A 13,957-nucleotide genomic window follows, 5' to 3' on the forward strand; every position below is an offset into this window, starting at 1 on the left:
GGCTCCCGGCCTCGGTGGAAGCCACCTCCCATTTCACTAACGCATCTTCTTTCCTGAAGGGGCCCTTCCTGCTGTTGAGCCGTTCCGGAAAGGACTGAATGACCTGATGGGTGTTTGCCAACACGTGCTCAACACATTTGAGGTGAGACTATTCCTGAAGAGCTCTGGGGCCTTTTCTATCTCCTGAGACCTGCGTTGTAGGCACTTTTGATGTGAAAAACCCAATAGTTTTTTCAGGCATTCTCCGCCTTACCTGCGGCATGGCTTGGCTTCCATTCCCTTGGAGCCACTGTAAAGCTCGGTCACTTCAGAAAGCGCCTGGAGCTCTGTCAGGGCTGCTCAGGTCCCTCAGCCTTTCCAGGCACGGGGCAGAGAAGTCACGGCACAGACCTGGGTGGCGGCACTGAGATGTACGAGTCGCTCGGATATAAGCTGCTGACATTTGTCCTTTGCTCTTGTTTGCAGAGGAGCATGAAGGAATACAGGGCGCAGAGGGAGGAAGAGATGCAGTAGTGTTTGGGGGTGGCAGTCCCCGTGGATGTGTGTAACGTCTGTGTGCTGAATTCCCTGTGTCAAGAGGGTTTGGTTGGTTGGTTTGGGGTTTTTTTTTATGACCGCTTTGCTGCAAATCTGTATTTTCTCTAATAATAAAGTTTATGAAGTTTGACGCCGCAGCGGTGACACTGCGTTCAGCTCAGCACGGGTATGGAAAATGACAACTAGAATGCAGCTCTTTTCCATCTTATTTCTTTCCTTCTCCAAGCATTGTTGCTGTTCCCTGCCCGGGATTTTCGGATCACAGAGTTTGCAGGTAGTCCGGTGCACAGAGTCAGGCTGCCCCGGAGTCCACGGGGAGCCAAGGGGTTCAGTGCTGTGTAAAATCAAGCTTTTAGAGAGGCAGCACCCTCTCCTAATTTCAATCATTGAATCATCACCAGCGCAGTTGACTTCAACAGATGCGGGCCAGCCTTCCTTTTTGAACAGATCACTATAAAATGATGCTTTCCTCATGGGGAGGGCGAGTAAAAAACCGCTTGCCTTTTTTAACCCCCTGAAGAACGCAGCCAAGGGCAAGCCCAGACCACTCCTGGTGAGCAGGTTTAAAGGGTACAGCACTGAAGCCCTGGGGCCCGCTGGCAGCCAGCCGAGCGAGGGCCTTTTGTTGAGTGTAACGCGGCATGAAATTGCAGGGGTTTTCCTGCGCCGCGCCGGGCGGAGGATTGCGAACCTTTCTGGTTTGCTCCGCGCAGGGGGGACGCTGCTTGTCTCTTCAGTGGGGGTCTGCAGTTACCAAAGGAACCTGCTGGTGCTCAATTAAGTATTTAGCAGACTTTGCAGACCCCCTGCTGCTTAATAAGAAACACCCAGAGATTTTTTTCCTTTCAAACACCAACATGTTTTATTAACATACAGAGGAGTAAGAGGGAGGATGTAGAATGTCAGGTTTTCTCTATAAAATCGCTCTGTTAAATACGAATTGACGGACTTGGTCCCCCTGACAGGCTGCCGGTGGGTTTGTGGTTGCAGGCGTTAGGCCAAGGAGCCGGCTGAGCGCTGCCTTTTGTAAAAAAGGCTCCTTTGCCTCTTGGTTTGCTGCAGCGGATTCATCCTGCCCGTGCCAACGTGGTCCCGCATCTGTAGCGGGCAGCTGCTGTGGCTTTGCTTTTCAGTAATCCTGGCTGGCCTGGTTTCTTCGTGCTGAAACCCGTGGGTGGTCAAAGCATGCTTTCACGTAGGGCTTGGGACGCGTGGGGAAGAGGGGCTACGCCTGGGGGGTGCCAGCAAGTGTTTTATCCTGCTGCCCAGGGGCAAGCTCAGGCCTGGGGGGACATTCTGGTTGGGGAATTCCCCAGCCCAAGCAAGAGAGAGACATAAAAAAGCAGGAAAGTGGTTTCCCCCGGGGCAGGGGGGAGGGGGTGACGGGGTGAATAAGCCAGGAGCTGACTTGTGCACCTGGGCTCAATCCCAGCCCAGGTGTCCTGGAGAATATTTACCAGGTCTTGAAACCTAGCTGGTCGTCCTCCAGCATCCAGGGCATGCTGTGGGCCGGCTACCTGTTCCCTGAGCTGGCCTGCAAGGACCACTCTGCTCCTGGACGTCCCCTGCCCGAGGAGGCAAGGAGGGGCTGAGGAAGGACTTCTTTCCCTGACAAGTGATCTGACGCCTCCGTGGGCCTCCCTGGTGCATGGCCCAACAAGCAGACCCTTGTTCCAGGTGATGAGAGGTTTGTAATTAGTGGCAAGCGCCCGGTGATGCCCGTGGCAGCGGATGGGAAGGTCAGCACATCCCATCTCTCTCTTCCCACCCTCCCTTCCAGCCACGGGCACCGCGCAGCCGCCCTGGCACCTCCTGAGCATGCTAGACTTCAGTGAAAGCTTAGCTAAAAAAAAAAACCCAACACCTGGAAAATGTTTTGCTTTATTTGCAGGTCTTTTCTCCCTTTTTCCTCTCTCTTTTTTTTTTTTTTTTTCCCCCGTGACAAGTTGAAAAAAGGAAAGAAGAAAGAAAGAAAGAGCGGTAAGAGAGAAGAAACCAACAGGAAAACAATAAAAAAACTCGGTAACTAAAACTTTCTCGTAGGTTTCCTTAAATTTTGGCAGGAGATGCGGGCGTGATTTTTTTAGAAAAACATGCTGGAAAAGCACTCGGGGATTAATTATTTTAAATCATAAATTTGTCAAAGCTCTTTGCCATATTTCGGTTACCTCCAGTGGCTCTTTCAGCTGAGATGGGACCTTCCCCGTTGCCTTTCCCACCTTAGTTTGACCACGAGGACGAGCATCTCTGTCCCCCTTACAAAAGGCGTGAGTGAACCTTGGTGTCACGGTGCTGTGGCCAAGGCGCCCCAGGGTCCAGCCCCGCTGCCCCGTTGGAGCTCAGCCTTGTTGGCGGGGGGAAGACGAGCTACAGGCAGCAAAACGTGGGGCACCCCTTTCTTTTTTCCCTTCGGAGCTGTGGTCTTGCAGGCAATCCCGCCCCGGGAGCCAGCGGCCGAAGGAGGCTGCGGACTTTACGGCGGCTGAAGACCACGGATCAAGGCTCTTCTGGAAGGGCGCATCTCCTGGATCCTCTCCCTCCTGTGTCAGGGAAAGGATTAGCTGCTTCCAGGTTATGCAGGGCGTTGGAGAAGTGAGGTCTGGTTCCTCGCTCCCAGCCTCATCTGGGTTTGAGCCATCTCTGCCTTCCCTTTCCCAGGCTTACAAACTCTTCCCTGGAAGGGCAACCCCGTGGGCCAGCAACGGTGCCTGGCTAGCCAGGAGCTCTCCTGTCCCTGGGGGGGGGAGCTGGAGCAGACGGTTCAGCTGGGTGCTGCCGCTAGCTTCTGCCAAGGAGGTCTGGTCCCCCAAGCCATGCAGTCACCTACAGTCGCTACCCTGTGCCCTACACAGGCGGGGGGAATCCTCCCTGGGTGGGGAGCCTGGGGCAGATTTCCCAGGAAAAGGTAAAGAGGGGGGGGGGGGCTTTTAAGGCTCCCCAGGTCAGGTTTGGCCACGCAACGAAGCCAAGTTACTGCCCATCTCTCCCTACCGTGAACGGGAGGAGATTTCGGGCCGTTGATGGTCTGCCAGGCGTGCGTGCTGCCGGGATCGTACCCTGGCGCTCTGCCCAGGGACAGACTGTCCCAGCAGCAGAGGGAGAGGAAGAGGGATGCTCTCAAAGCTTTTCTTTGGCTGTTTCAGCTGGAAATTGTCACTCATGGTCCTCTCCCTCTCCTCACCCCACATCCATCCCAAAGTGACCACATCTCAACCTTCCTTCCCTTCTCACACACATCTCCCCACCCCATGTTTCCACAAATGGCCGCAAGTCTCTTGGCTTTCCTGCAAGGAAATGGAAAAACCCTACAAGGATTGAATTCCCCTTCCCCCTCCTCCAGAGGCGACTCGGACCACAGGATGGCTCGGCGTGGTTCAGTGCAGAGCTCGTCCCAGGGGTCCATGAAATGCTGCAGCTCCTTCCAGGTGGGTTACAACACGAAGGCAAAAACGATTCAGGCCCAGCCCAGAAACAGCCGTGCGAGAGAAATGGAGGGGTCCTGCCGCCTGGGCACAGCGCCTCCGCCTCTCGGCCCCGCGGGTGGCACGGCTTTGCTAAGAGCTGTACTTGTTACTCAAGCGGGAGCTGCTCCGGTCCAGCCCAAGCTCCTGCCCGTTGGCTTTCCACTTCCCGACAGAGCCCTTCTCGTCCGTCGGCGTGATGCTCAGAGCCGGTCTTTGGCACCAGCAGCACAGGCAGGACTGCGAGGAGACAGGAGGGTGGAGAGAGGGGGGGTTACAAGCGTGGGTTACAGGGTAAAAAAGGAGGAAATAATTCCCTTACTGAGGCTGGCGGGTCAACCTGCGCAGTGCCGGGCTGGGAAACGCAGCCCGCATTTCTGAGCCCTGCAGACCTGCTGGGACCAGGTTTTCCAAGACAGGGCTGGTGTGCTCTGCTGGTGAAGTTACCGAAATCTTGGGTACCTTTTGCAGCTGTGTTTTCTCATCCTTGGGGGACGGAAAATGCGGGTAATGCTTAGCTGGGCTCAATTTCTTTTGTCACAGCAGCTGGGAAGCGATTCCCATGCCATCCCATCCCATCCCATCCCATCCCATCCCATCCCATCCCATCCCATCCCATCCCCTTCCTTTCTTAGGGCTCCACTGCTCCTGAAAATGATCTCCCAATAACTTGGGCACAAGGTTTAAAGCAGCCCTGGTCCCTGGTGTAACGGTTAGTGGGGATGCTTCTGATCCAGAACGACAAGGACTAGGTCCTGCACTGGCAGAAGCCTCCCCGGAGCAGGGCAGCGGGCTCTAGCGTACTTGGAGCTGGGAAGGGAGGCACCTAGCAGGGGGAAAATTTGGGAGAAGAAATTTTCATCAGTACACGAGCAAACAGGGGAACCCCGTGGGCTGGTGGCAGCCCCAGCGTGTCCCTGATGGGGCGCTTGACTGGGAGTCGGGAGCTGCGAGGTCCAGACCCATCCCTGCCACCGCGTGCTGGGTCTGTTTGCCAAACCACTCCCTGCCTTTCCCCCCACCTCGTAAGCACAGAAGCCCACGGCAATGGGGGTGCCCCTGGCTGCACCGTGCCTGGTGGAGGGAGCTTGTGCCCCTGGGGACCAGTGTCTGGGAACGGTCACCATAGCCAGGAGCTCTGGAGGGGTCAACCCTACCTGGAAGCAGTTCTTGAATTTCCGACTGACAAAGTAGAGAGCCACGGGGTTGATGCAGGAATTGAGGGAGGCCATGTTGATCCCGAAGTAATCCATCACCAGGAGGAAACTGAGGCGGGAGGGGAGAGAAGAGGGTGGGCATGTTGGAAGGTCACGGAGTGGAGAACCGAGGGAGGGTTTCCAAACTGCCTGGCCCGGGAACCCGCTTCCATGGGGGGCCAGGGACTGATAGCACAGAGGTGAGCACAAAACCGTCCCTCCTCTAGCTGGGCAATTGCCCAAGACTTTTTCTTGCGAGGAGCATTTCCCAAGGAAACAAGAAGCAGGAGATCTGATTGCCCCTGGTGACTTCGGTGGTCTCAAACTCAAGCACAGCAGCAGTGTCTGGCCTGGACTGGATTTTCATGTGGTGGGTAAAGAGGAGAGGGGAAGACAGGCACCTACCAAGTGGCAGAAAACGCGCAGAGCCCTCGGGCGAGATGCAGTCCCTCTGGCCCTGCAGGGAACGTGTCTCTGCCTGGGAGACCTCTTTAACCCATAGCTTTATAGAGACATCTCAAAATTTAATTTCTTCTGCTCTTATGGCCCCCCACACCCTTTCTCTGTGCCTATCAGGGAGCAATGCCATCTAGAAAGGAGCTGTTGGAACAAGACGCTTGGAAGGCAACTCCACTAAGCCTGCAATGAGCCCAGCAGAGCCTCGGTTGGTGCCCGCAGGGGCTGCCGGCACGGTGCCCTCCTGCTGATGCCCCTACCTGAGCAGTTCACATCTGTTGGGGTCCGTCTGGTCATAGATGGTCTTTTTGAGGATGCGGCTGAGGTGGAGCGGCAGCCAGCAGAGCGCAAAGATCACCACAAGGCAGAACACGGTCTTGGCCACCTCCCGGCGCTGCGAAGAGAAGGTGGGCAGGAGAGAAGGGGGGGTCTGGCTGAGCGTTGGAGAGCGGGCGGAGCAAAGCGCCATCTCCCCATGCTGTGTAAGGGCCCTTCAAGCACTTTCTGTCACCTGCTGATGGCTGGGCACCCCTCTTGAGGGCAAAGCACAACCTGCAGGTCCCAACTCCTGCAGCATGGGGAGGACTCCGAGATCCAGGCTGCAGAAAGGAGTAGGGTATCAGCAGCACAGGATGGCCCAGGCTCCTCCATGCCCCTTCCCACCACGTCTCCCGGTGACTTTGCTGGGGCGATGCTCCCTGGGACGCGGGGGCCCCATCCTCCACCCTTCCCGCTGTGTTACTGTGACAGCCAGCTGGTCCACCTCAAGGGATCACGCTGCAAAGCACGGGAGGGGACAGTAAGCCCTTCTCTTCTTTGCACACCTTGCCTGTGATACCGTATGTTCAGGTCCAGTTTGGTGTGATCGGGGCTGGCACGGCACGGCACGGCACGGCACAACCAGAGGTAAACGACCATAAGAAATTGCAAACCGAGCTGCTCCGTGGCCGTAAGGCTAGTGGTTTGGCTTGTCCCCGAGATTGTAAAGCTGGAGGCCCATCTCCCGGGATTGATCCATGCATCTGCATCAATGGGCCAAGGTCCGCTGACCACCATGAGGCTATCTCAGCTCATACGTGTCCCTACAGGGGCAGGCGCCTGCTCTCCCCATCGACAGCACTCCCTCCTGCTTTGGGGAATACCAGAGGTTCTGCCCTCTTGGTTTTCTCACCCGTTTCATGTGGTCGTTCAGAGCAATTCTCATCCCATTTCTCTTGCTCAACATCTCGCATGACATGAGGGTGTAGAAGATGCCAGTGCATACCAAGGGCAGGCAGAAATAGAAGCCAAAAAGCCACCAGTCCTTCACGTCACGGTAGAACTGCGTGCAAAAGAAAGAGCAATTGGAAACTGGGGAAAGATGGGGGGTAACTGGGGCATGAACTGACCCTGTCCCTGACGCTGGTGCCAGCCTGTATCAAACACTGCCGGTGTGCGGACGTGTGACCGTGCCTGGGCTGATGCACATGGGATTGTCTTCCCCAGGGCTGGCACACGCTCAACCCGAAGACGTAAAGGCTGGTTTGCATCTCGCTGCCGGTCCAGCCTAGCGCTCTCGTGCAAGGAGCTTATTTGGCAGACACAGTGGGATTGGGTTCTGGTGCCTTGCAAGGGTCTTCATTCCCTTGCTCACCCTTAGCTGACCCTGTGACAAAGGTTACCCGTGATGTGGAGATGCTCGTTGGCCTGCTGGGACAGCGTAGCACGTTCCGAAGCTTCCCGAGATGCGTCATGACCCTTCGGATGCGGATGGTGAAGACCCAACGCAGCTTAAAGACCAGCTGCCTGGTCTTAAAGATCTTAAAGTCTTAAAGACCACCTTTCCCTGGCCCCAGATTCAAAGCAAGCCTGCCCCATGTCACTGCAGTGCTGGGGCTTCTGCGCTTTGTCTGATTCTGCTCTCCCTGCGCTCACCCCGCTGGCTAGAAGCCATCTACAGAGGCATCTGATCTGGTTGCCTGCCTCTCCCCGTGGTGGGGGTGGGAGAGGGTACGTACCATCATGAAGCGGGATTTCTGTTCAGAGGCGAGCATGCACACCCACAGGTGCTGTTCCCAGTAGCTGAGCTCCACCATGTCAAAGGCTATCGCTTCAGGGACTGCCAGCACGATGGCCACTGCCCAGATCAGCATCACCTCCACTGCCTTCCACATGGGGATTCCTATCCCCTGGATCCGGCTCCAGGACGCCACCGCTCGGTACCTGCCCAACGCGTGGGAATGCAACAGGGGCAGATGGGAGTGAGAAAAACAACCGTCAGGAGGGGGCCGAGAAGGGGCAGATTAGAGTTGTCCCCAAAGGCCCTTTCCCTTACGCCTTCCTCCTCCACCCCTGAACCCTCCCCTTCGGTGGAATGGGAAAGACCAGAAGCAGGGGCTCAATGGATGAATGTGATGGTAGCAACCCTTGGCCAATGTCTACTTGGCACGGGGGAGGTGCCACCCTTCCCCACCACCCCAGCCGTCGTTCTGGCACATCCCCTCAACCTTTTCCAGCAGGATTTAAACTCTGTCACCGGCATCAGTTCCTGTTGGATTTCAGCTCTACGCGGCAGCACCCTGGCCCCATCCCTGAATTTGGCCTGGGCCCGAGCTGCCCTGCAGGCTGCCTTTCAGTTACAGCATGGGGACGTCAAATGCGGGTCAGGCTGGGCGGTGCAGCTCTTGGGGTGGTTCCTTACCTGTCGATGCTGAGAGCACAAAGGCTGAGGACCGTGATGCCCACCGAGGCTTTCTGGATGAAGGGGACCAGCTTGCACACCTGCACGCCGAAGGGCCAGTCCTTTGCCAAGAGCTGGGGAAGAACCGTGGGGTTAACAGGCCGCTTGGGGAAAGCATGTCCCCCTTCCCATCATAGCAGGGGTCACCCACAAGGTGCCGGGAGCCCGTGAAGAGCAGCTGACAGCGCTCGGAGGGTGCCTCCGCTGGGATTGCGCGGCGTGCGCTCTCCAGTACTTCGTGCTGTACTGGGAGCCCTTCGTTTCCCCAAGGGCGCGTTGTGAGATGAGTTGAGGGAAGGATGGTCCAGAGCCCAGGTCCTGACTCCAGACCCTGGGTGGTTTTGAACGGATCTGAATGCTAAATGCCACGATGGGCTTTGGGTCGCTTTCAGAGGGGAAATGAGTGTCAGTCTCTGCCGCAGCCAAACCCCAGCAGGGGCCGCTTCTTTTGGGCACGTAGTGTTGCGCCCCCCTACCACACTTACAGAACGCATACGCTGTGGCCCCCAGCTCAGCTGGGCTCAGCAGAGGGCATCGATGGGGATGAGATGCCCTGAAGGCAGGAGAAATCCAGGCCACTGACTCATGAGGATGAGCACGAGCCTGGGTTCACAATCCTTATATCCTCATGGCATCTGGAGCCCACCCTAAGGTTACCCCTGCTCAGAAGCCCCCCCGCCCCATGCAAGTGCTTTAGTTTGGCCTCAGCAGCAAGACAAAGCGACCCAGGCTGAAGCTCGCCTTTGGCAAACAAATCTGGGTGAGCTCCCAGTCCTCCACCCCGTGGCACCCCTCCCAACCCTTCACAGAAACCTCTGGCCCCGTCCCACCAAAGCCTGTCCCATGCGGTGGGCGAGGAAGAGCTGCAATGGCCCAGACGGGTCCCCCAGGCATGGTAAGACACCTTCTGCTCTCAACGGGGGTCTCAGGGCCCGCGTCTGCCCGGCCCCCTCCCTCCCAGCTCAGGTTCGCCTGATTATTTGTTGTGCCTCTTCTCCCTACTTTGGGGGGGACAGCGCCCCAGAATGAAGCCCCTGTTTTATAACACAGCCCTCTTCCTTGCTCCTGGCTGAGCCTTCACGTTTAGCTAGAATAAGAAAGATGTTTTCCTGAGGCTGATTTACTGAGCTGTGCTGGGAGAAGCATCCCCGGTGCACAAGAACAGCAATTTTTGCTCAACGGGAATAAACATGGGGTGGTAGTGCTGGGAGACAGCAAGCGACATGCTTCGTGTGACTTTGAGATGAGGTTTAGAAGATCTGGAAGGCTGCGTGCTCGTGGGTTTGTGTGCGTAACGCAGCTGCAGCGACAAACACCTCTGCTTTCCCAGGAACAAACGCTGAGCTTTTTGCCCATTTATGTCTCCCTCATCCTTTTGAGAGCAGAAACACCTCCCCTTTCCCCCCCCGCAGGGATGGAGCCGGCCATGAGGAGTTGGGGAGAGCCATCCCTCACCCAGCATGGAGCCTACCTTATAGACGTTGATGGGCAGAGCGATGAGGATGTAGAGGAGGTCTCCGAGCGCCAAGCTGGCGATGAGGACATTCGGCCCGTTCCTCATGCACTTGTTCTTGTAAATGATCCTCAGGAGCGTGGAGTTCCCGATGATACCTACTATGAAGATGGTGCAGGACACGATGGTGTTGATGTACTTGAAGATGTGCCTGATGTCTGCAGGCTTCACGCAGACGGGCAGCAGGGGCGGCTCGGTGCTGGTGCTCCCGGGGAGGCTCTCCGAGAGGTTCGAGAACTTGGCGTCCTGGAACAGGCTTGGCTGGACCAGACTGTAAGCCTGCTCCTGGCTAAGCACCTCAAAGGGGACGGTGCTGTCCTGGAAAGCCCTTGGGGTCTGGCCGTGTGCCCCGGAGACGAGGCAAGCCAGGAAAATGGCCAGAGCGGTGGGAGCAGAGATTCTCGCCATCGAGGATGGAACGGCAAAGCCGGGCGCGCAAGTCCGCGCAGTGCTCATGGGATGTCCTTGCCTGGGACTTGGTCAGATCTGCAGATGGAGAAAGGGAGAGAGGAGAGAAACCGGTTAGCAGGGAAGGGGGAAAAAGCCGAGACTCAGTGAAAATAATCGCTGGGGAAAGTCCGGCATCACGGGGATCAGCAGTAACGCCAGATGAGATCCCAGCCGGCCAAAGCAGCTGGCCCCGGTGAGTTGGAGCCTCTGCTGCGAAAGTTGAACGTAGCAGTTCAGAAGCACAACCGAAGAGGAAAAGGAGCGGCCCCCTGAGCCTCTTACACAGCGTTTCAGCCCAGGAGGGCGCCAGCCGCTCCTCGGGTCAGCGCGTTCCAGCAGCCTCTGCACCTTCGGGTAAGAGAACCGCTACTGAATGTGGTTTGTTGCACGGCGTTTGACCGGGTTTAGGGTCTTAATCTTGTCCTTGGGATGGTATCGAAACCTCCCCAACATTGGGTCGGGACACTGCTCACCCGGCAAATCTGACTCTTTTATGCCCACCACACACTTCTCATTTGGTTCATAGGATCATAGAATCATAGAATGTTTTGGGTGGGAAGGGACCCCCAGAGGTCACCCAGCCCAACCCCCCTGCAGGGAGCAGGGACACCTTGAACCACATCAGGTTGCTCACAGCCCCGTCCAACCTGGCCTTGGATGTTCCCAGGGATGGGGCCTCCACCCCCTCTCTGGGCAACCCCTGCCAGCTCCTGGCTGGCTGAAGGAGCAGTCCTGGGGCACCTGCACATCTGGGTCACCCTGCAAACCCTGCTCAGGGTCTGCAGAAGTTGCACCAGGGCAGGGTGAGGTTGGCCATGGGGAACAATTCCTTCCCCTTGGGGCTGTCAGGGGCTGGAAGGGGCTGCCCAGGGAAGGGGTCGAGTCCCCACCCCTGGGGGGATTTAACAGCCGGGCAGAGGCGGTGCTGAGGGCCAGGGTTTGGGGGTGGGATGGCAGGGGTAGGGGAACAGTTGGGCTGGGGGAGCTTAAAGGGCTTTGCCAACCTCAACCATTCTGTGATTCCATGATTCTATTCTCTCAGCCGTGACTCCTGCTCGGGTGCTGGGCACCGAGCCGGGTTGGGAAGAGGGGTGGTGGGGGAAGAAGGGGAGGGAGAGAATGGATAAATAACCTGAAGGAGCTCAAACCTGACCCGCTGGAGACCTGGGGGCAAGTCCCTGCTCTGACTTGGTGCAGGATCTTCAGCCTGCACCCTTGCCAAGGTCCTCAGCTCTGTCTCGTGGGTAGGTGCCTGGAACAATGCCCCCCCGTCCGCTCCCCGCTCTACCCACAGGACTGGGGCTTGTAGGAGAGGGCAGACCCTGCTCCGAATTCCTGCCTGGGATCCTTGAGGGCCTGGGCAGCTCGGAGGGAGCGGCTTTGGATGGCACAGACAAACGCCTGCCACTCGGGGCTGTGCGGGGGCTTGGTGGCTCCTGGGGTCAGCAGCCGGCGGAGGGGCACCGGGGCGTCCCTGGGGAGCCGTGTCCTGTGCCCGCTGCTCCTGCTCTGGCTCTTCGCCCCCCAGGGGATTTGGCAGAGGAGCTCATGTGAGTGGCATCACAGGACACAGCTCACGGATCCTGCCCACCCCCCCGCAGCACCGCTGCAGAGCACCAAGGAGGAAAAGCCCTTCTCCCTCGCCCGGCCTTAAAATCCAGCGATTTGGGAAAAGAGGAGCATTGTTTTCTCCTGTTCAACAGCCCATTTACTTCTTGCTCTTCATGCTGCCCTCCATATCTCCGAGCCCTCGAAAGCATAACCCTTTCTCGCATGCGGGGGAAACTGAGGCACAGGAGCATCAAGAAGCCGGTTCAGTGCCCAGCAGATGTGAAGCCAAATCCAGTGTTGCTCAACCCCAAAGCCTCTGAGCTTTGGTCGTGTGGCTGATCATCTGGGGGAGCGGGTTGGTGCCCGAAGGGGCCATCCCCATCCCAGCTGGGGCTCTTCTGTCGGCAAATAGCTCAGGCGGTGGAAATGCCCTTTGCGCCGCGCCGAGTCTGAATCGCAGCTGGAATCACGACGCGGACATCAGGGAATGCCTCCCGGAGAGGAGGCGAGCCCGAAAGCCATCGCCATAGCCCTGCGCAGCCCGCTCCTGTCTGAAGGGTGCCATGCACGGGCCGGGGGGCTTGGGACCCCTCTTGCCTGGGAGCCCAGGAGCGCCGATCACATCCCAGCTATGGTCCTCCTCTCTCCCGCCAGCCTCTCCCGCCGCGGCACCCTGCCTTCCAGGGCAGCTCCGCTTGCACTCTGCTCCCAGCCCAGCAGCCCTGCCCAACGCAACCCAGACCTTTCCCGCGGATAAACTCCTCTTGCAGCTGGAATGCCATGGCTGGGGGAAAGGGCAGAGAAAGGCAGAGGACAGCACCGCGTCCCCAGCTGCTTCCCTGACCTGAGCCCAACCTGGTGCACCAGCAGAGGCACCTTCCCCCCAGCGCCATGCTGGGTTTCTGCTCGTGCACCCTCTCCCTGCCTGCCTGCTGGACCTTGCTCAAGCACCGCGGTCCCTTCAATGCCCCCCCCCCCCCCCGGGGGGGGGTGGGGGGTGGATCTGAAAAACATGCAAACACCTCACCCTGCAGCAGGCAATCATTCTGTTTGCAGATCAGTGCACGGAACAGCAAAGCTTTTCGTTGGAGTTACGTTACCTTCCTCGTAACCACGAGCTTTGGATGCTCCTGGGATTGGTTTCTTCCCTTCTCACGTCTCCTTCCAACTGCATGGGCAGCTGGGCACGTCCTGCAGGCCCCGGGAGAGCTGCAGCGTTGTAGATCCCGGAGTTTGCTTTTCTGTGGGGGCTCGTGCCCAGGGCAATGTCCCTTCCCTCTCGTGACTTGCTGAGTGGTTGGTTATATAGAAAATCACAGGGCTCCCCCTGAGCGCAGCCCCTGCAACCAATAGGCGAAGCGCGGGACGGGGATGGAGGAGGAGGGCGAAGCGGGAGGAACGCAGGGCAGCGCTGCAAGGGAGATGAAAATAATAAACAAATAAAGCCCGAGGGGGAGGGAGGGAGCTGGGGAAGGCGGCCGACCCTGGAGCAGCGTGCCTGCTCGGCACGTCGTGGTGATGGGCACGGAGGAGCCCCGTGGCTGTGCTTTGGTGAAGGATGCAGCAGCCCCAACCACCTTTGGGGAAAAGAGGCACCAGAGCCGGCTCTGCCCAGGGGGTTCTGAGGAAATCACAGAATCCCAGAATCCCAGAACAGCAGGGGTTGGAAGGGACCTCAGGAGGTCACCCAGTGCCACCCCCCTGCCCAAGCAGGCTCACCCAGAGCAGGGGGCACAGGACAGCGTCCAGGCAGGGGTTGGCTATCTCCAGAGAAGGAGACTCCACAGCCCCCCTGGGCAGCCTGGGCCAGGGCTTGGGCACCCTCAAAGTCAAGAATTTCTTCCTCCCATTCAACTGGAACCTCTTCTGCTTCAGTTTGTGCCCATTGCCCCTTGTGCTGGTGCTGGGCACCACTGGGAAGAGTAAAGAAAAATAAGTTCAAACCCCAGCAAGACGTGGTTGAGTGGTAGGATGGCAGGGTTAGGGTAACGGTTGGACTCGATGATCTTAAAGGGCTTTTCCAACCCAAACGATTCTGTGATTCTATGCCCTTGATTATCCCGTAGAAGGATTT

The 13,957-nt window shown here is 57.8% G+C and overlaps 2 protein-coding genes across 4 annotated transcripts in view; one reads left to right on the top strand and one right to left on the bottom strand.

Annotated features, from left to right (window-relative positions):
* The window catches only part of LOC104127989 (DNA-directed RNA polymerases I and III subunit RPAC2), an 8,761-nt gene extending 6,340 nt beyond the window's left edge, over window positions 1-2,421 (top strand). For all 3 annotated transcript variants that reach the window (XM_035896163.1, XM_035896164.1, XM_035896165.1), the window contains 2 exons: window positions 60-142; window positions 466-2,421. In XM_035896163.1, the coding sequence (XP_035752056.1) occupies window positions 60-142; window positions 466-513 (131 nt within the window). In that variant the 3' untranslated portion in view covers window positions 514-2,421. The remainder of the gene's footprint in view (window positions 1-59; window positions 143-465) is intronic.
* Window positions 2,422-4,091: 1,670 nt separating this feature from the next.
* Window positions 4,092-10,654, bottom strand: LOC104127979 (endothelin receptor type B). Its single transcript, XM_009640693.2, has 7 exons — window positions 9,841-10,654; window positions 8,331-8,443; window positions 7,648-7,852; window positions 6,822-6,971; window positions 5,911-6,044; window positions 5,156-5,264; window positions 4,092-4,238 (listed from the first exon to the last, which is right to left on the bottom strand). Exons 1-7 carry the CDS (start codon window positions 10,336-10,338, stop codon window positions 4,092-4,094), a joined length of 1,356 nt encoding a protein of 451 aa, XP_009638988.1. The 5' UTR covers window positions 10,339-10,654.
* Between the last annotated feature and the right edge of the window lie 3,303 nt (window positions 10,655-13,957).

This window comes from Egretta garzetta, unplaced genomic scaffold, assembly GCF_000687185.1.
Source record: "Egretta garzetta isolate BGI_Z169 unplaced genomic scaffold, ASM68718v1 scaffold226, whole genome shotgun sequence".
Classification (NCBI taxonomy): Eukaryota; Metazoa; Chordata; class Aves; order Pelecaniformes; family Ardeidae; genus Egretta; species Egretta garzetta.